The sequence below is a fragment of the Myodes glareolus genome, chromosome 8 (genome assembly GCF_982192425.1).
Source record: "Myodes glareolus chromosome 8, mMyoGla1.1, whole genome shotgun sequence".
In the NCBI taxonomy this organism is placed as follows: domain Eukaryota; kingdom Metazoa; phylum Chordata; class Mammalia; order Rodentia; family Cricetidae; genus Myodes; species Myodes glareolus.
Genome location: NC_142033.1, coordinates 73,782,959 through 73,802,178, shown reverse-complemented (window position 1 = coordinate 73,802,178; position 19,220 = coordinate 73,782,959). Strand labels below are relative to the sequence as shown.

At 44.7% G+C, this 19,220-nt stretch overlaps 1 protein-coding gene across 3 annotated transcripts in view; it reads left to right on the top strand.

Annotated features, from left to right (window-relative positions):
• Window positions 1–19,220, top strand: part of Ap1b1 (adaptor related protein complex 1 subunit beta 1) — a 53,502-nt gene that overhangs the window by 15,156 nt on the left and 19,126 nt on the right. For all 3 annotated transcript variants that reach the window (XM_048449900.3, XM_048449898.3, XM_085692092.2), the window contains exons 2-7: window positions 7,903–7,965; window positions 11,478–11,583; window positions 13,758–13,893; window positions 14,798–15,043; window positions 16,229–16,419; window positions 17,438–17,659. In XM_048449900.3, the coding sequence (XP_048305857.1) occupies window positions 7,929–7,965; window positions 11,478–11,583; window positions 13,758–13,893; window positions 14,798–15,043; window positions 16,229–16,419; window positions 17,438–17,659 (938 nt within the window). In that variant the 5' untranslated portion in view covers window positions 7,903–7,928. The remainder of the gene's footprint in view (window positions 1–7,902; window positions 7,966–11,477; window positions 11,584–13,757; window positions 13,894–14,797; window positions 15,044–16,228; window positions 16,420–17,437; window positions 17,660–19,220) is intronic.

Sequence of the window (19,220 nt, the reverse complement as noted above, 5' to 3'; positions counted from 1 at the left end):
TAAAATAAAACTTTTTTTTAAAAGTATGTATAACTGGAAATAGTGGCACATGCTTTTAATCCTAGCACTCAGGAGGCAGAGGCAAATGGATCTCTATGTGTTAAAATAGTCATGGTATTTGCTATTTCAAAGGTTGTTGATTGAGTAAATAACCTTTTGTTTTTATATAGAAAGACCTAGAAGTTCTATTGCTAGACCAACAACTAAGTACATTTGAAGTTTTTAAAGCTCCTGCCAGACTACGCTAAGAGGTGTGTAAGGCAGTTAGTCTCTTTGGTTTTACGAAACAGGGTTTCTCTGTAGCTTTGGAGCCTGTCCTGGAACTAGCTCTTGTAGACCAGGCTGACCTCGAACTCACAGAGATCCACCTGTCTCTGCCTCCCAAGTGCTAGAATTAAAGGCATGTGCCACCACTGCCTGGCTCCTAGCCTTTTTTTTTTTTAATATGGTGCCTGCATAATGTCAGAGGACCACCTGATAAGTTTTTTTTCCCTCTATGGGGTTCCAGGAATGAAACTAAGTTGTCAAACTTGGTGACAAGTACCTTTGCCTGATGAACCATCTTGCTGGCTGAAAATACTCCTCCTCCTTCCCTCCCTCCCTTTCTCCATGTGTCTCTCTCTCTGTCTCTCTCTCTCTCTGTCTCTCTCTCTCTCTTAGTCTTTGTAGCACTGGCCTGGAAATTGCTTTTGTAGACCGGGCTAGCCTCAAACTCACAGAGATCCTCCTGCCTCTGCCTTCCAAATGCTGGGATTAAAGGTGCATATCCAATTAAGAAATTGTTTTTAATGTTTATATAATTCACACCAAGTGGCACGTGTAGCTCTTAGCTACACATTGTGACCAGGATATGCATCAGGACACAGATCCTTTTCTTCACCTGCAGGGAGCTTCCAGGCTCCCTTTAGCCAAAATTCCTGACCTAACTTCTACCACCATAGCTTAGTTTTGCTTTTCTGCTCTATAGCTTTGTCTAAATGACATCCTATGATCGTTTAGGTGTTTATTTATTCTGTTTGGTTGACTGTTTTTGTTTGGTGCTGAGTATCAAACCCAGGGTTTAATGCATGCTCAGTACATGCTGTACCATTGAGGCACTTCTCAGCTCTTGTTTACATTTCATGTTGCCATTGAGTTTTCATTCTCGTGCTATCCCATTAGAAGAAATATGTGACTGTCTGCTCTTTCATAGAACGCGGGTTTGATTCCCAGAACCTACAGGGAATCCATTACCTTCATACAGACATACATACAGGCACAACACCAGTGCACATAAAAGAGGGAGAGGGAAAGAGAGAGAGTGAGAGAGAATAGAAAAAATATGTGAGCACCAGCAAATGGTGCTCTCTCCATTTTAAAACATGGAAACTAAAATAGAAGCCAGCACAATGGCTCAGGAGGTAGACACTAGCTGCCAAGCCTGATAAGTCTGTGCTCTATCTCTGGGACCCACATGGTGGGAGGAGAGATTCCAATTCTGCAAGTTGGCCTCTGACATACACACCCATGTTGGGACCTGTGTGTGTGTGTGTGTCTGTGTGTACACAGTAAGTGTAATTTTAAAAAGAGGCAATGAATTTAACTAACTTCAGAAGGATAAAAAGTTAGTATTGTGGGAGCTGGAGAGATGGCTCACCAGTTAAGAACACCTGTTGCTCTTGCAGAGGACCCAAGTTCAGTTCCTGACACCCACATGATGGTTTACAACCATTATCCATAATACCAGTTTCAGGGAATCTACCACTCTCTTCTGATCTTTTCAGACACTAGGCACACATGTGATGGACATGCATACTTATAAGCAAAACACTTACATATAAAATAAATAAACCTAAAATAAATAAATAAACCTAAAATTTTTTTTTTCTAAAATTTTTTTTAAAAAATCATAAATGAAGTTATTAGCAGCTGGGCATGGTGGCACACACCTTTTGATCCCAGCAATCAGGAGGCAGAGGCAGACTTGCCAGAGCTACATAGTGAGACTTTGTGTCTCTGTCTCTGTCTCTCTGTCTCTGTCTCTCTCTCTCTCACACACACACATTACTAATAACAATTTTGAGTCATTGGAGAAAAATTGTTCATTCAAAACTTTCCTTATAGACTTAAGTTAATTTTATTAGCTTAAAGCAGATAGTTTATATTTCTTGTTTGAAAAATTTTAAAATCACCCGCAGGCCCCCTTTAGCCAATACCCTTGTCCTAATTTCTACCACCATAGCTTAGTTTTGCTTTTTCTGCTCTACAACCTCATCCAAATGACGTCCAGATAAAGCAAATGGTTTATATTTCTTGTTTTAAAAATTAAATTTAGGGCTGGAGAGATGGCTCAGTTGTTAAGAGCATTGCCTGCTCTTCCAAAAGTCCCTAGTTCAATTTCCGGCAACCACATGGTGGCTCACAACCATCTGTAATGAGATCTGGTGCCCTCTTCTGGCCTGCAGGCATACACACAGAGAGACTATTGTATACATAATAAGTAAATAAATAAATATTTTTAAAAAATTAAATTTAGAGCCCGGTGGTGGCGACATACACCTTTAATCCTAGCACTTCGGAGGCAGAGGCAAGTGGATCTCTGTGAGTTTGGAACCTGGACTATAAAGCTAGTTCCAGGACCTCTAGGGGTGTTACACAGAGAGACCCTGCTTTGAAACAAAACAAATTAAATTTAGGTAAATTGTATGAAGACAAAATATTTGAAAAAATATTGAGAACTTTTCTTAAATCTAATCCCAACTTCCTTCCTTCCTCCCTCCCTCCCTCCCTTCGTGTGTGTGCACATGTGCCATTGTCTATAGAGTCAGTTTTTCCATCTACCTTTACATGGGTTCTGGTGATCGAAGTCAGATTGCCTTATCAACACTGAGCCATCTTGCTGGCCTAGCCAGGAGTATTTCTATGAAGTGAATCTTTTTTTTTCCGGGTGGGGGGGGGGGATTCTTTTCTTTTGGATTTAGTTTTCCATTCTTGTCTCCCATCTCTGTACCCAGAATCAGTGATTCACAGCAAGAGCTGCTTAGTTATTCTGCAGTGCTTAAGGGAAACTGCTGCTTTTCAACTTTTAGTATATTTCTTTAAGTCTCAAAAGGTGAGGTTATTGTCATGGAAATGACTTGATAACGGGACACAATCGCATCAAGCCTGAAGACTTGATCTGTGCCTGAAGCCCACAAGATGAAGAAGACGACCAGTTTCCTGGTCCTCTGATCTCCACACATGCCCCTCAGCAAATACATAGATATAAAAATGTTTGCTTGTCATAACATTTAATAGGGTTAATAGGAATTTGTCATATGGTGCGGCATCAAGAGTCTCTGTTGGTGTGGCACGGCATGCTGGAGGCGGAACAATGGCCATGGCTCTCTGAAGAGCAAACCAGTTGTTCCAGGAGTGCTGTCCCCTTGAGGCCTTTCTTGACTCGTAAATGCTAAAATTGAGGGGATCCCAGCCCCAAATGCTGCTGTCTCTTTCCATCAGAGTGGTTTCTGTTTGTTTGTTTGTTTGTTTGTTTGTTTGTTTGTTTGAGGCAGTCTTGCTATGTAGTCCAGGTGAGTCTCAAACTCATGGCAACCCTCCTGCCTCTATTTCCTGAACTGTCACACCCAACTACCTCTTTTGAAATGTTCCCCGCCACTCACAAAGATAGAATCCAAACTTTACACCTTGTCTTGCCTAAGCTGACCACCTACTTTTAAATGTGGTTCATGTGCTTGATCAGATGTGTCAGGCAATAGGGTCTCAGCACATTTGGTCTCTTGGGAGAGGGATTTGATGCAGGCCACAGCAGGCAGTTTGAGGAACATGCTGCTTTCCCATGGCTTCTTCAAGTGCAAGTGCTACAGGCATGCACAGCCATGTCACTATTCCCTTCAGCCTCAGTCATTCTCTTAGACTCAGCAAGGAACAGGGACTCTCCTATTTTGGACCCTTTGGGCAGTTATGTTCTCAAATCTGATTTCTTAACCATGTAGACCTTTATGATACAACAGAAAACCTATTGTCATTTTCACCTTCTCATTATGAGCATTCTGAAAAAAGTGGCTGTGTGCGTGTGCAAAAGAACATATTTAAGTAAATTGCCATTGATAATGAGTGCATTACATAATAGAACTGTCAGTGAACTAGTGTCCGTGGGATCTCCAATGGTCCCTTTATGTTTCTTTGAAGAACTGTTAATTGGACTCTGGCCTTATGCAGAGCCCTATATGAGGGTAGATAATGCCCGCCGTGAGGCAAGCCCACATGCCCCTCCCCTTATGGGTTCTTTTTAGCCCTGGGCCATGTTGTGGGGCCCAGCAAAGAAGAGACTCCACCATAGCACTTGGATCTTTTCTGAAGCGCCATTCAGGGCTTATGTCATTAGATCTGGTCTCTTCTGCTCTTTCCTGCAGCTCTAGGAGAGGGCCTTCATTCTTTCTGAACTTAGTAAAAGAAAAGTAGTGTTATGTCTTTCTTCTTTATACTGTTGTTAGTGAAGCTTCTGCTCTTTTATTCTAAAGCAGCAGTTCTTAGCCTTCCTAATGCTGCAGTCCTTTAATACAGTTCCTTATCTTGTGTTGACCTCCAACCATAAAATTACTTCATTGCTACTTCATGACTATAATTTTTTTACTGTTATGAATCCTAATTGGAGATAGAGGTTTGCCAAAGGTTGAGAACCACTGTTCTATGGCATCCTTAGGAGCTTAAACCTGAGACAGTCCATGCTAGTGTTCCATTGATGACTGAGCTATCCTGCCATAATATGAGCTGGACTTGACAAAAATAGTCAGGCTGGAAAGACTATGTAGCTCACATTGGTCACCTCGTGGCCTTTCATTTAGCCTCCTCATAATAAGAAATACAAAGAAGGCTACATATTTGAGTCCCTTCCATTGAGACAACTGAATGAACAAAATGAAGTGACTTTGCTCCATTTGGATGTCTGTCTTTCTTGCCCTCCCTCCTCCCTTTCTCTTGTGTTTGTGCACCTGCACTTTGTACTTCAGAGAATAACTTTTTTAAAAATCGCTCCTCCCAATATGTGGAGGTCAGAGACTGAACTCAGGTCATCAGGCTTGGCAGCAAACACCCTTCCCTCCTGAGCTATTAACTCACCAACTTCAGGTGTCTTTTTTTTTTTTTTTTTTTGAGGGAGGGGGGTTGAGACAGGGTTTCTCCATGTATCCCTGGCTGTTCTGGAACTCACTCTGATCAGGCTGACCTGGATCTCAGAGATGATCCACCTGCCTCTGCCTCCTGAGTGCTGGTATCAAAGGCATGCACTACACCTGGCTTGGTTTTGGGGGGGGGCAGGGGGGGCAGGATCTCACTGGGTATCCCAGTCTGGCTTTACCTCACAGTCTTTCTGCCTCAGCCCCTTGGGTGCATACAGGTGTGCCACCACTACATCCAGCAGGTGTGTGGCTTTTCTTTACCGTGAAAAACTACAGGTAGATCAGAAAATTCCCCTTCGATTAAGTCCTTAGTGCTGAGAAAGCCCTGCCCTCCCTCTCAAATGGGGAAGAACTTCATCAACAGGGCATAAGCCCTAAGCTCAGGTAGACCTGAGATGCTCCCCACTCAGCACCTACAAGCTGTGAACTTGAGAGGTTACACAGCATCTTTGAGCCTCTTTCTGTAAAACACAGTTAAAACTGGGGATTGGTTCTGTCAATAAAGTGAGGACATGAGTTCTGATCCCAACTTCCCACATAAAGCCCAGGTGCAGAGGTGCATGACTGTAAGCCAGTGTTGGTGGGGTGGAAGCTGGTGGATCCAAAAACTCACTGGTCAGCCAGTCTAACTGAATCAGGGAGCTCCTGGCTCAGTGAGAGAACCTCTCAAAAAAGTAAGATGGAAGGTGACTGAGGAAGACATTTGATGTTAGCCTCTAGCATGCACAGCACACACACACACACACACACACACAAGTACACACCCATGCACAAATGAAAAGGAAAAGGCTGTTGCCCAAAACCTCTGGTTGTTATTTTTCTCATTTTCATATATGCATGGTTTGCTTGTGTATGGGTGTTCGTGGGGTTGCATGATGTCCAGAATTATCTGTGCTTGGTCTTCGCCTTCTCATCAAACTCAGAGCTTAACGATATGGCTAAGTCTTGTTAGGCAGCATGCTCTGGAGACTCCACCTTCTGACCAGAAGTATAGGTAGGCTGCCATCTCTGCTCAGCTTTGCATGAGTTCTGAGTACTCTGGTCTTCACGTTAATTGCTAACCACTGAACTATCTCTCTGGCCCCATAAACCTCTAATTTTAGTAGAGGTGCCAATAAATGATTACTTCTTAATAAATCTCAGAGCAGTTCTAGAAGTTGCTGCTATCCAAGGTGTTGTGACCTCTGGGTAACTTTTCTTTTGAGACAGTATTAGTAGCTCTGGTTGACCTTAGCCATGATTCTTCTACCTCTCCTTTCCAAGGCTGGAATGGCAGACATGTGCCACCATGGCCTGCTCTTTAGCTATTTTTTTAAAAAATAATTTTATTTTATTGTCGGTGTTGTTGTTGTTGTTGTTGGCGTGTGTGTGTGACAATGCACATGTTAGATCACAGGTCGGTTTTGAGGAGTCACTTCTCTTGGTCCCTTAGAGATCCAAGGAACTGAACTCTGGTCAAATTTGCATGGCATAGTGCTTTCCCTGCTGAGCCATCTCACTAGTGCCCCTTACACTTCCTTTTAAATCTTTCATCCGTTGATCAAGAGGAACTGTTGAGGTACAAAGTAGTTGCTCAGTAAATGTTTGCTGAATGAACTTGGGAGCTTCAGTATTTTCTTTGACCTCCTGACTTAACAGTTGGATAATATCTTGAGAGATGCTGTAAGAAAACTGGCCAGACAGACTTGAGAAATGGTACAGTCATGGTATGTAAACATAAGCCTTCTAGAAAGAATTGTAGATTTTTAGAAACTTGAGGGAAGTTGTGGGAAGAAGAAACCCCCTTGTTTCTTTAAGATTTATTTACTTAGGGGCCTGGAGAGCTGGCTCAGCAGTCAAGAGCACCAGCTGTTCTTCAGAGGACCCGGGTTTACTTCTCAGCACCTACATGTGCCCGCAACCATCTGCACCTCCAGTTCCAAGGGATCTGATTTTCTCTTGCCCCTACTGGCACACATGCAGTACACAGATATACATGCAAGCTAAACACTAGTATACAGAAATAAAATTTAAAAATACTTATTTATTTTATGGGTATGTGTGTGTGCCTAAGTGAGTGTCTGTATGTGCACCATGTGTGTGCAGTGTCCTTGGAGGCCGTGTGTTTGGATCTCCTGGAACTGGAATTATAGGTGGTTGTAAGCTGCCATGTAGGAAACAAATCTGGGATCCTCTGCAAGAGTAGCCGGTGCTCTAACTCCTGGCTGTCACTACAGTCCCCACCCTCCCTCCTTAAACAGCATTTCTCAAGATCCCTTGCATACATGAGATGAGGATAGAACCACCTGAGCTTTGGTGAGCTGAGCCCTACAGCGGAACAGGATGAACACTGCAAGGGGGGCCACTGTGACTGACCTTCAAGTCTATGGATTTTTACTTCTAGTCTATGGATTAATTGATAGTTACTCTAACTGTCTGCCTGCTGAAAGCCATGGAAGTATGTCCCAGTAGTATGGTCATAAATAACAATACCGAAAAAGCCAGATGACCTCAGGCTCCTGTTCTGAGAGAGAGATTCCTAGAAGGAAACTTATTCAGTCAAAAAGATATGGACAGTCAAAACACTGATAGATTCCCTCAGTTACCTCCAAAATAAGACCAACCCTGACCTAACAGTTCACGTGCCTGGAAAAAGAGATAAATAGCTATCTTGCCCTGCTTCATGTGCTCTGCATCCTTCTCTTGCTCCCTAACTTAACAAGGAAAAGAACACAGATCCACTCTTTTCTTCTCTGTCTTGCAGAGTCTGGCCACAGTTAAAGGACCAAAATGACCGATTCAAAGTACTTCACGACAACCAAGAAAGGTACTGTACATTCCACCACAGCCTATGCTCTGTCCCCAGATCTATCCCTGATGTTAGGGAGCATGGGGAGGGGAGAGGCTTGAAGACATCATTGGAACGATGATCCAGAAACTGTTTGCAGTTGATGACATTAGAATCCTCAAGTGTCCCTTTTAGAACCCAAGGAAGAACATTAATGTTAAGCATATGGAAAAGACCTTTATTTGTTCCCAATGGCTTAAAAATAGTTAAATATATTTCCCCTCCTCAGGGAAGGTACACAGTCTGTCAACAGGCCTGCTGTGGGTGAGACTGGTCCTTATCTGTGGCATTGTTCTTCTTGCTGGAGCAAAAGTTTTTATCCTGTTGTTCATTTGACATCATAATAAACATTTCCCAGCAGTTCTTATGACTCAGTATTAAGTCAGTTCAGTTGCTGCACTGAAGTTTTCTAAGCTGGGTTAATATTTTTGGAGACTTTGTTCCTTTCTGCTTTTAAAAAAATAGTAGAAGTTGTTGTGGCTGACAATGTGCTTTAACCTCTCTAGTCAGGCCTTCCTTACCCTCTCCTTTCCAGTGCTTGCCGTCGGAAAGAGTTCTAGTCATTATATATATATATTTTATTTGTATGGATGTTTTGCCTATATGTATGTCTTCTCCTGGTCCCCAAGAAGGTCAGAAGAGTGTGCTGGATCCTCAGAACAGGAGTTTCAGAGAGTTGTGAGCCACCATCTGGGCCCTAGGGATGAAATCCCAGTCCTCAGGAAGTGCTTTTAATCACTGAGCCATCTCTCTCTAGCCCTGATTCTTTTTTTTTTTTAATTTTATTTATTTATTTATTTATTTTAAAAGATTTATTTATTTATTATGTATACAACATCCTGCCTCCATGTATGCCTGCACGCCAGAAGAGGGCACCAGATCTTATTACAGATGGTTGTGAGCCACCATGTGGTTGCTGGGAATTGAACTCAGGACCTTTGGAAGAGCAGCCAGTGCTCTTAACCACTGAGCCATCTCTCCAGCCCTCTAGCCCTGATTCTTAATCTTGCTGAATCACTGAGTCAGATCCAAAGTCTGTTTATTAAATGTTATTTGTATTTATCAATTCTTTTTTAAAGATTTTTTTTTGAAATTTTGTTTCCTGTGCATTAGTGTTTTGTCAGCATTCATGTCTGTGTGAGGCTGCTGGATTCCCTGGAACTGTAGCTACAGACGATTGTGAGCCACCATGTGGGTGATAGGAATCAGACCTGGTTCCTCTTGGAAAGTAGCCAGGGCTCTTAACAACTGAACCTCTCTCCAGCCACCAGCAAGCAAGCACTTTATTTATCAGTCCAACTGTTGCTTATTTGTTAAGACAATCTTGCCAGGTGTGCTGGGTCTCAACTTTGGGAGGCAAAGACAGAAAGATCAGGGGTTAAAGGCCACATACATAGCAAGTTCAAGCTTAACCTGCATTGTGTGAAGCCCTGTTGTGGTGAGAAAGAGATTGAGAGACAGTGAATAGAGATAGAGACATCTAGATGCAAATCTAAGTCTGATGTCATGGATAGTTTTTAAGTGAGGAAAGACCCAAGGCTGATTGTAATAAAGACTGCAGGGAGTTAGTGAGACCAGGGTCACAACTCTGTTGAGACTACAGCACCAGAGTCTGGACGTGTAGTCTTGGGGGTAGAAAGAATTGCTTGCCTTCTGTGATTCAGGAACCAGGTTTAATGGCTGCATTTGAGGCCTGTTGGAAGACAAAGGCATCTCAGAGCAGTCTGCCCTGAGTTCACCTCACCAGCCTTCTTGGGGCAGGGTTGACGGACCTCCATCACCTGCCACAGCTTTGAGTAGAACAGTAACACCCCTGTGGAGGGGGGAAAAGGCCGTCCTTGTCTGCTGAGTCCATGGCCGTCTTGGAGGAGAAAGATGTGTTTCTTTATTTTTTTATTTTTTAAAACATTTTTTAATATTTATTTATTATGTATACAATATTCTGTCTGCGTGTATGCCTGCAGGCCAGAAGAGGGCACCAGATCTTATTACAGATGGTTGTGAGCCACCATGTGGTTGCTGGGAATTGAACTCAGGACCTTTGGAAGAGCAGGCAATGCTCTTAACCTCTGAGCCATCTCTCCAGCCCAAGATGTCTTCCTTTATAAATTGGAACCACAGGATCTGTGGATTATTCCTGGTCCTGTTAAGCAGTTCCTGTAGTGTGACGCTGCTCAGGCTTTGCTAGGTCATTGTTCTTCTTTTGTTGTTCTTTTTTCTTTTTCTTCCTTTCTTTTTTTTTTTTTCCCCCGAGACAGGGTTTCTCTGTAGCTTTTGGAGCCTGTCCTGGAGCTAGCTCTTGTGAACCAGGCTGACCTCAAACTCACAGAGATCCGCCTGCCTCTGCCTCCCGAGTGCTGGGATTAAAGGCGTGTGCCACCACCACCCGGCCTAGGTCATTGTTCTTAATCAACTGTATTTACTCTTTTTGTGATCGTGGTTTAAAAACAAAAACAACTCATTTTCTTTTTCTCACTATGACTCTACTTAGAACTTTCTCAGAACTTCCCCCACTTAACAGTCCCGTCTCACCCTACCCCCAAGTGACTTGAGAAAAACCTAGGACTAGAATTCTTCACGTGGCTAATTAATATCAGAAGTTTTCCTGATGCAGAACAGAGTGCCAGGCACTGAGATGGGCATTTCACAGCTGAGGCTGAGAGGCATTATTGCCCAGTCCAGAGAGAGGAGCAGGCAAGAAAATGGGGTCAGAGAGGCAAAGGGGTGTCCATGGCAGGGCCAGTCAAGCAAAGGGGTTTATTTAGAGCGTAGGCTTTGGAAGGAACACCTCTGGGTTCCAACCTTAGCCTGTCCCATTCACTATGAAACAGACTCCATTGCTCATCTGTAAAATGGGGAAAGGCAGGTTGTTGTGAATATGAAATGAGAAAGGATATGGAAAAAATTAGTGTGGATCTATGCTCAGAGGAAGGTTCAGGAATTGTCTACCTGTTAGCAAGTCTTGACTGTCTCTGTGGGATGGAGGTGGGGAGCAACTACGCATCTTCATTTCCTTTTTCAACATCATCAAGTTCTGAGAACAATTTATTACATGCTGCAGCCCTCGTAAAACAGCTGAATTCTCTTCTCCAGGCTGAGGAAGTGAAACCCTGAGCAAGCTGTTTGAGTTCAGGGTTCTGGGAAAACAGGAAAAGTCAACGTGTGAGATCAGCCACCACCTACTCCCAATTCTGCTCAGCCTTGAGGGAATCAGGGCAAGTGAGAAGGCTGAGGGGAAATTGCTGTCCTCTGCACTTAAGCAGGCTAGCTGAGTGAGCCCCTGGACCTTGGTTCCTATCCCTGTAGTCCTACATGGCCTTCCAGACTTCTATTTCCTTAATTTTTGTCTTCACCTTTCCTCTCTGTCACTTGTCCTACCTGAAGCCAAGAGCCTACAGCTGCTCTCTACCTCCATCTAGCTCTCTGGGAAGTTGGTGCAAAAATCATCCTGGGGGTGGGGTGCACTGCTCATTGCTGCCTCCTGTCCTTAGGGGAAATCTTCGAGCTGAAGGCGGAGCTCAACAGCGACAAGAAGGAGAAGAAGAAGGAGGCGGTGAAGAAAGTGATTGCATCCATGACTGTGGGCAAAGATGTCAGGTAAAGAAAGTGATTGCGTCCATGACCGTGGGCAGAGACGTCAGGTATTCAGGAGTAAGCTGGGGACAGCCAGGTGCTGACCAGCAAGAACATTTAGCTCCTTTGACAAACCTCATGTTCAAACACAGGATTCTGCTTGCACGTGAGTGACAGGCTGAAATGGTAATGGCGCAGGTAAAAAACGTAACTGAGTAAAGCAGACTGGGTTTAAAGGGCAGCAGGCATTTAAGAGGATATGGCAGAGCCCTCTCAGAAGCTCCAGATGAGTGCTGCCCATTAAGGAAGATGACAGTACAGTGGGTGTTCTGTTTTTTATTTTGTTTTAAGAACAGGAAATATGTTTTTTACTTTTTGTTGTTCTCTGTTCTGACATTCAGCATCTGTTCTAGGCTGTTCTCATGTTGTATGCAGTTGTGTTGAATGCCTGTTGGATTGAGAAATCTCCATGACAGATAGATTTTATGATAGCCTGGTATTTGTATTGGCAAGTCTGCAGAACACCTTCAGATACATTTTTTCAGTGGTTCTCTACACTTTCCATTGTATGCAATGATGTTTTTATTGCCAAATAAATGAAAAAAAGAATTAGAAGAAAGTCACATGGCTAATGCAGAACTAGAACTGGGTCAAGCCTGGACCTTCCAGAATCTAAACTGTCCTCTGTATATCATGGTACCTTACACATACCACAGAGGTTCTGATGTCCAGCTGCTCCCTGGGTGAATCTTAGAGAATAATCCCAGTGTGCCAGGCTTCCACCCAGATTGCCCACCTATTGCTAACCTTAACAAGGACTTCCTATAGCCAGTGTAGGAGAGTTCTTAGTAGAGACCGCTTTAGGACAGACTGTTAAAGGATTGGGGTGATGAGGTGCCTCAGTGGGTAATGTTGTCCACTACTAAGCCGGATGACCTGAATCCAATCCCCAGGATCCACATGGTTATCTTCTACTACTTGTCCTGTGACCTCCACGTGTACACTGTGGCACACATGAGCACACACACACACACACACAATACACACACATGTTTAAATCATAGTAAACTATGTCTTGAAAATATGTTTAAAGGATTGGATTTGTGTAAATCTCATTCTTTTTTAGAAAAAAAAAATCTCTTTCAGTTGGAACAGATCTGTCACTTCCTAACAAAGGAAGCATCTTTGTTCTTCCTTCTTTAAAGAGCTTGCTTTGCTGATAATGCCTGAGAGAGTCATCCAGGCTCTTTACTTCCTCTTCCTCTCCCCAGAGTGATTCTGTTCTTGCCGGTGCATCATCTTTCCAGGTGACTCTGTCCATTGCAACTCAGAAGGAACCTGGCCTGTTGGGTGCCCCTTCATTTTCTAGTTTACTTTGTTCTTGGCAATAAAAGCCCAATAATTAAGAGGGAAGGTGATGGTTCAAATTCCAGAAAGCTGATCTTCTTATTTCACATCTCAAGGTGTGTAACTCTGACATTATTATGGTTGGCAAAAGTCACACTGAGTACAGCAAAGGTCATGATCAGATCTGGCTCCTCATGTTGTTTGACATTTCTTAACCTCAGAATTATCTGAAATGAAAACATGCCCCTGGATTCCTGGGGCTGTTAAATGAGATGAATTGTGTCCAATCAATAGCACCAAGCCTGGCACACAGCATATGTCCCATATACCTTGCTGGTTCTTAGTGGGTGCCAAACCTGTCCCTTCAACCCTGCTTCCCTGAGAAGCTCTGGAACTAGCAGCCCAATATAAGGGACCACATGAAGTATTAGGGAGGGGAAAAGAATGATACTCTGCAAATATCAGGTGCTTTAGGGATATTATCTCATTAAGAAGTGGGTTTTTAGAGATAGAAGTGTTGAGAATTGAACCCTGGTCCTTGTATATGCTAGGCAAACGTTCAACCACTAAGCCCCAGCCTCGAAGTCAATTTCTGTTGCATGTCCTTTATAAATGAAGGAACTCATACTTAGGGGCTAGAAGTTTCCCAGAGTCATGAGCATAGCAAGAGGCAGAGCTGTTTTGATGGGCTCTTGTGCTTGAACCCCTTGAAGAAAACAAACCTTTAAAATCACAGCTTCTCTTCCTTCTTCCCTACTTCTCACTGCCGTCCCTTGCCTCTCCTACAGTTAGCTGCCTGAAAAGCTTATGTTCTGTCTTCAACCTATACTGTTGCTACTTTGATTTTGCAGTGCCCTCTTCCCTGATGTGGTGAACTGTATGCAGACAGACAACCTGGAACTAAAGAAGCTGGTATACCTGTACTTGATGAACTATGCCAAGAGTCAGCCTGACATGGCCATCATGGCTGTCAACACCTTTGTGAAGGTGAGTAGGAACCCAGTGGAAGTGGGAATGTGAGTAAGGGCCTGCATTCATATGTCATATGTCCCTGTCTCTCTGAAGTGCTGGGCCTCTCTGTCTTGTATGAAACTTTCAGGCTCATTTGCAGACCTGCAGGCTTCCTTCTGCCCAAGCAGGCTGAGGGCTTCTTCCTCCAGCAGAGGGCTCCCTCTCTCTCCAGAACCACAGACCTAAAGACATGGCTTATTCATTCCCTGTGAGGTGGCATCAGGCCTATTGGCCTCCTCTCATCTCCCTGACTGGGCCACTCATTCCCTGTGTCTGTTGCCATGGCAGATTTTAGCAAGTATCTGAGAGCATCTCTGTTCCTTACCAGATGACTCCTTTCTCTATTTCCTGTCACTAGACAAGGAGCAAGCATGAACTTGGACATTGACCACTGGAAAATGAAAGGTTTCTGTGACTGTGTGTGCCTATAATGCCAGCATTTGGGAGGCTAAGAAAGGAGGATTGCTATGAGTTCTAGGTCCATTTAGGCTGTATAGTGAGTTCCAGGCCAGTCTGAGCAACATGGCAAGACCCTGTCTCGAAAAGAAAAGATTGAGGACTATAGTGCTAGGAGCATATGGGTTTAAAGAGCTGCTCTGCTCTGACGGGGTGAGCACACACCTTCTCCAGAACCTCAGCTTCCATGGTTGTGAAACAGCCTCAGGAAGCAGCAGAGAAAGTGTATAGAGCCCCTCACACAGTATCTGGAAAATGCTTGGCATCTGTTCTGTGGCTTTTACTTGACTGTGGTCAGTGGACATCCCACAGCAGATGATGTTGCAGAGCTGGAGACCAGAAAGAATAGGAAGCCACAGATGACTCATCCTGCCCCTGCCGCTGCCCCTGCCCCTGCCCCTGGCCAATGACTGGTTCCCCTCAGGACTGTGAGGACCCCAACCCCCTCATCCGAGCCCTGGCTGTAAGGACCATGGGCTGCATCCGAGTTGACAAGATCACAGAGTACTTGTGTGAACCACTTCGAAAGTGCCTGAAGGATGAAGATCCATATGTGCGTAAGACCGCCGCTGTGTGTGTAGCCAAGCTCCATGACATCAATGCCCAGCTGGTAGAAGACCAGGGTTTCCTGGACACACTTAAAGACCTCATCTCTGACTCGAACCCCATGGTAAGTGCTAGCAGTCCTTGGGATGCCCACAGAACTCCTGGGTTGCTTGGAAAGAAAAACTGGCTTGACCCTCACCTGGCTTTCTCTTTTCTTAGAAGTTAGGGTCTTGCTGAGTATCTAGTGCCTGTTCCTTGCAGTGGTTTGCAGGGAACTAGGCCTGGATTTCTTTTGACCCTCTCAAACTAGCTAGATGACTTTAGGAAAGCTATCTAATCTTTCAGATTCCTGTTTGTCTCAATCTTAGATTTTGGGACAGTAACATACCTGACCTGAGCAGCCTGACCTGGCAAGCAGTGACTCTGTAGTTGGTGCTAGTGTTCTTCCCTTTCTAGTTGCTGTCGCTGTCATTAACTCCTAACCAAGACCACCTGTAATTCCCGGGCATGTAGTTCTCTTCCAGGTAGGGTTGCAGAGATTTCACCTTATAGTACCATAGTGTGGAAGACAAGACACCAGGATGTGTTAGGTGGGAACCCTAATCCCGTCACTCATTAAAATAAAAAGAGTTGCAGTGATGTTTGTCAGGGCCTGTAATTACAGCAGGCAGGAGGCTGAGGCAGGAGAACTGAGAGTTAAAGACCAACCTGTGCTATGTAATAAGACCTTTTCTAAAAATTTAAAAATATGTAAGAAAAAATGAAATATTTGAAACATTGGGCACAGCCTCCACTCTGTCTCCAACAGAAATGCTAATTGCTCATAGGTTAAAGACTGATAACTAGAACACTGTGTCATAGAGGAAAGTTGAAAGCATTATAGACTGTACATAAAAGGAGCTACCTTGGTAGAAACATTTGGTAAACCCCTCTATAGCCTAGACCCATCTACTCTCAGCAACCTTAAAGAGATTCTGCAAGATTCTTCTGTCTTCGAGAAGCACAGCTGACAACCACTGCAGTGAGTGGCTTTAGCAAGTAGAAGGAGGTTGGATTGGTGACCGGCATTGCCCTTCATTGCTGGGTGCCTGTGGCTGGGCTTTTCTTTCCTTGCTTCTTTCCAATGGCAGGTGTACTTATGAGGAGTCAGTGGGGTGAGTGTTGTAGTCAGACCTTGAGGCTCTAGAGCCTACCCATAAGGTGATCTTCCTTATAGAATATCCCATCTTGACCTGCTAGTGTCAGAGCCCCTGTATTCCCTGACTTGAGCACTACCTCCAGCCTCTACCCTTCCTACCCTCTCAACCAGGTAGTGGCAAATGCAGTGGCTGCCCTCTCAGAGATCGCTGAGTCTCACCCCAGTAGCAACCTGCTGGATTTGAACCCGCAGTCAATCAACAAGCTGCTGACAGCCCTTAATGAATGCACTGAGTGGGGCCAGATCTTCATTCTGGATTGTCTGGCCAACTACATGCCCAAGGATGACCGTGAGGCCCAGAGGTGAGCAGACAAACCCCTTGCCTACCAGCCTAGTTGGATATAGTCCTCATGGGGCTCTATGAGCTGGATCTCAGGCCTGAATGAGCCTTTTTCCAAGACCTTTCTTCCTGTCATCAGACACACCTTAAGGGAACCAGTCGGCTTCTCATCTGTGGAGCCATGCTGTCAGTTGTATGGCTTCAGGCAGTGAGCTCCCTGCTTACTGTGAACATAGATGGGGCCTGGCAGGGACTGACAAGGATCCATCTGGGCTGAATCAAGACCTTTATAACTTCAGATCCACTGAATTCTCTAGGTACCTGACCTCTGCTGGATGCCTTCCATGTTATGTAATGTTTAAAGCCAATCTGTGAAATGTGTCCTGTCATCATCAGCCCCTTATGGACAAGGAGACTACATTAGAGAGGTGGAAGGGGTTGTGTGGGTCACCCACCTGGGACTGTCCTGACCACCATGAGTGAATGAATGCTCTGGCAGTAGAAGGGGAAAGCCGACATCTGGAGGTGTGACTATGTCAGGCACTGAATTCTTTCTTTTCACTCAGTGTTCAACAGGCCTGTGAAGTAGACATCCTTAACTCTTAGATGAGGAACCTGAGGTTCACAGTGTTTCGAGCCTGCTAGAGTCAGTAGGCAGCAGACCAGAAGGCCTTCCTCTTATAGAAGACATGCTGTTTTACCTGGAGATACAGCTCAGTTGATGGAGCCAACACCAACTAAACCAGGCATGGTTGTGTGTATGTGATCTCAGCACTTGGAAGGCAGAGGCAAGAGGATCAGAAGTGTTAAGACCAGTGGGAGAGCACTTGTCTCACATATATGAGGCCCTAGGTTCAGCGCTAGTACTGGAAGAAAGAGGTGGGCAGGGGAGGCAACTTTTGACTTGAGCAGTTCATTGGCTACATGGTGAGTTTGAGACCCTGTCTCAAAAAAAAATGCTATTTTGATATTTTGATAAGTGAAATAGGACTTTTCCCTTGTCTATCTCTCTTTGCTCTACTGGAATGACTGGACCCCAGCATCTGTGAACGGGTCACCCCTAGACTCTCCCATGCCAACTCTGCTGTGGTGCTGTCTGCTGTGAAGGTGTTGATGAAGTTCATGGAGATGTTGTCCAAGGACCTGGACTACTACGGCACACTGCTCAAGAAGCTGGCACCTCCCCTGGTCACACTGCTGTCAGCCGAGCCAGAGCTGCAGTATGTGGCTCTGCGCAACATCAATCTCATTGTGCAGAAAAGGTACAGAGACCAGCATCCGGGTATGCTACATGCTAGAGACAGGGACCCTCAAGGGAAACTGATCTGTCACCGTGCAGGAATCCTAAAGAGTACTAGAGGGTTCTCAACCAGAGTACTTTCCCTTCAGCGAACACTTGACAAGAAATGACCTGTCCCAGGTCAGGGTGTCAGTGTTAAGAAGCCTTGGGCCAGCCTTAGAGCTGATCCGAAAAGGCAAGCACGGTGCTGCTTTATCCTGACACTTGGTGACTCAGAGTCTGTAGAGTCCTTCAGGGATATCGTAAGATTTTGTATCTGTGCAGTTTGCTTGGGGACAAAGTTCATAGGTCTCATTGAAATCTCTGAATTTGGAGACCTTAGAGATGGTAATAGTGAGAGACTGGATTTTAAGGCCTGGAGGAGAGAAATAGAATAGAATGCTGGGCAACTGCTTCCTTCCTCCTAAGTGGGTGACTCACGTACGTCATTGCTCCCAAAGAAGGAATCTGGTGCTAGATGGGTAAGGTCTGGAACTCCATAAGCAACACTCAGTCTGAAATGTCCCTGGAATGATCTGCTCCTTCCTCTAAGACAGCTATGAGTGAGGATGCCTTGTAGCTGAGGTGGGATCTACCTGCAGAATTCTCCTCCCAGCCTCTCTGTAGTCAGGGCTTAGCAATGGCAAGTCATTCCTGTATCTGCTGCTAGGAACCTGGACCCTTGTCGTGCCTTAGGAAGGTAGCATATCTTCTTTGTCACAGCATCAGTCTGGTCCTCAATATTTTTTAGAGGGCCAGAGATGCTGAGCTGAGACATTTGTGAAGATTTGGAGGGTAACATGGGTAAAGTGTTCCAGGTCTCTAAGCAATATGATACGACTAGGGCTTTGCTATTACAGCATGGGTCTCTATAAACCAGTGTCCTTGGGTCACTGCATTTATTAGAGAATAGGAACTAGGTCAGTCCAAAGGGTTCTCTGTGCCAATTTTAACACAATAATCTCTGAAGAAGTTGTGTATGTCACCCAGCCATGACCTGGGCCAACCTGACGTGGTTGGGCAGCCTTTGTCAAGCCTCGATTGTAGAAGTCATCTTCCTATTACCCATTCAGAGTCTTCCCTCCCCCACAGAGCACCACAAAAGCTCCTTACTCAGCCAGGCTCTCCACAGTTTGTATGACAACCAGACTCTTGAGTTCCTCTTTCCTCTGCCCCCATCGCAGAGCTTCATCCCTCGCTGTAACTTTTGTTTTAGGATTATTAACTTCTGCCCTGGGAAGGATATAGAAATAGGAACCAGGATGGTGCCTCTTACCTTGCTCTCAACCTTTAGTTTGTGACAAATGCAAACTTTGTAACCTCTCTGAATTTCCATGTCTTAAAAATTGTGTCCCATGGTACCATTTGAGGGCAGCAGGCAGGGAGGAGCAGTGCCTGTCCTTAGGTAGCTCAGTAGGTGACAGTTCCTATTGGCAAGTGCCTTCATACAGCAGGCATTGATTATGTTAGATGTTCCGTCTCCCACAGTTGATCCATTGTTCAGGAGTCTGTGTTTGTGTCCAGAGATTGACTAGCCTTTCCCA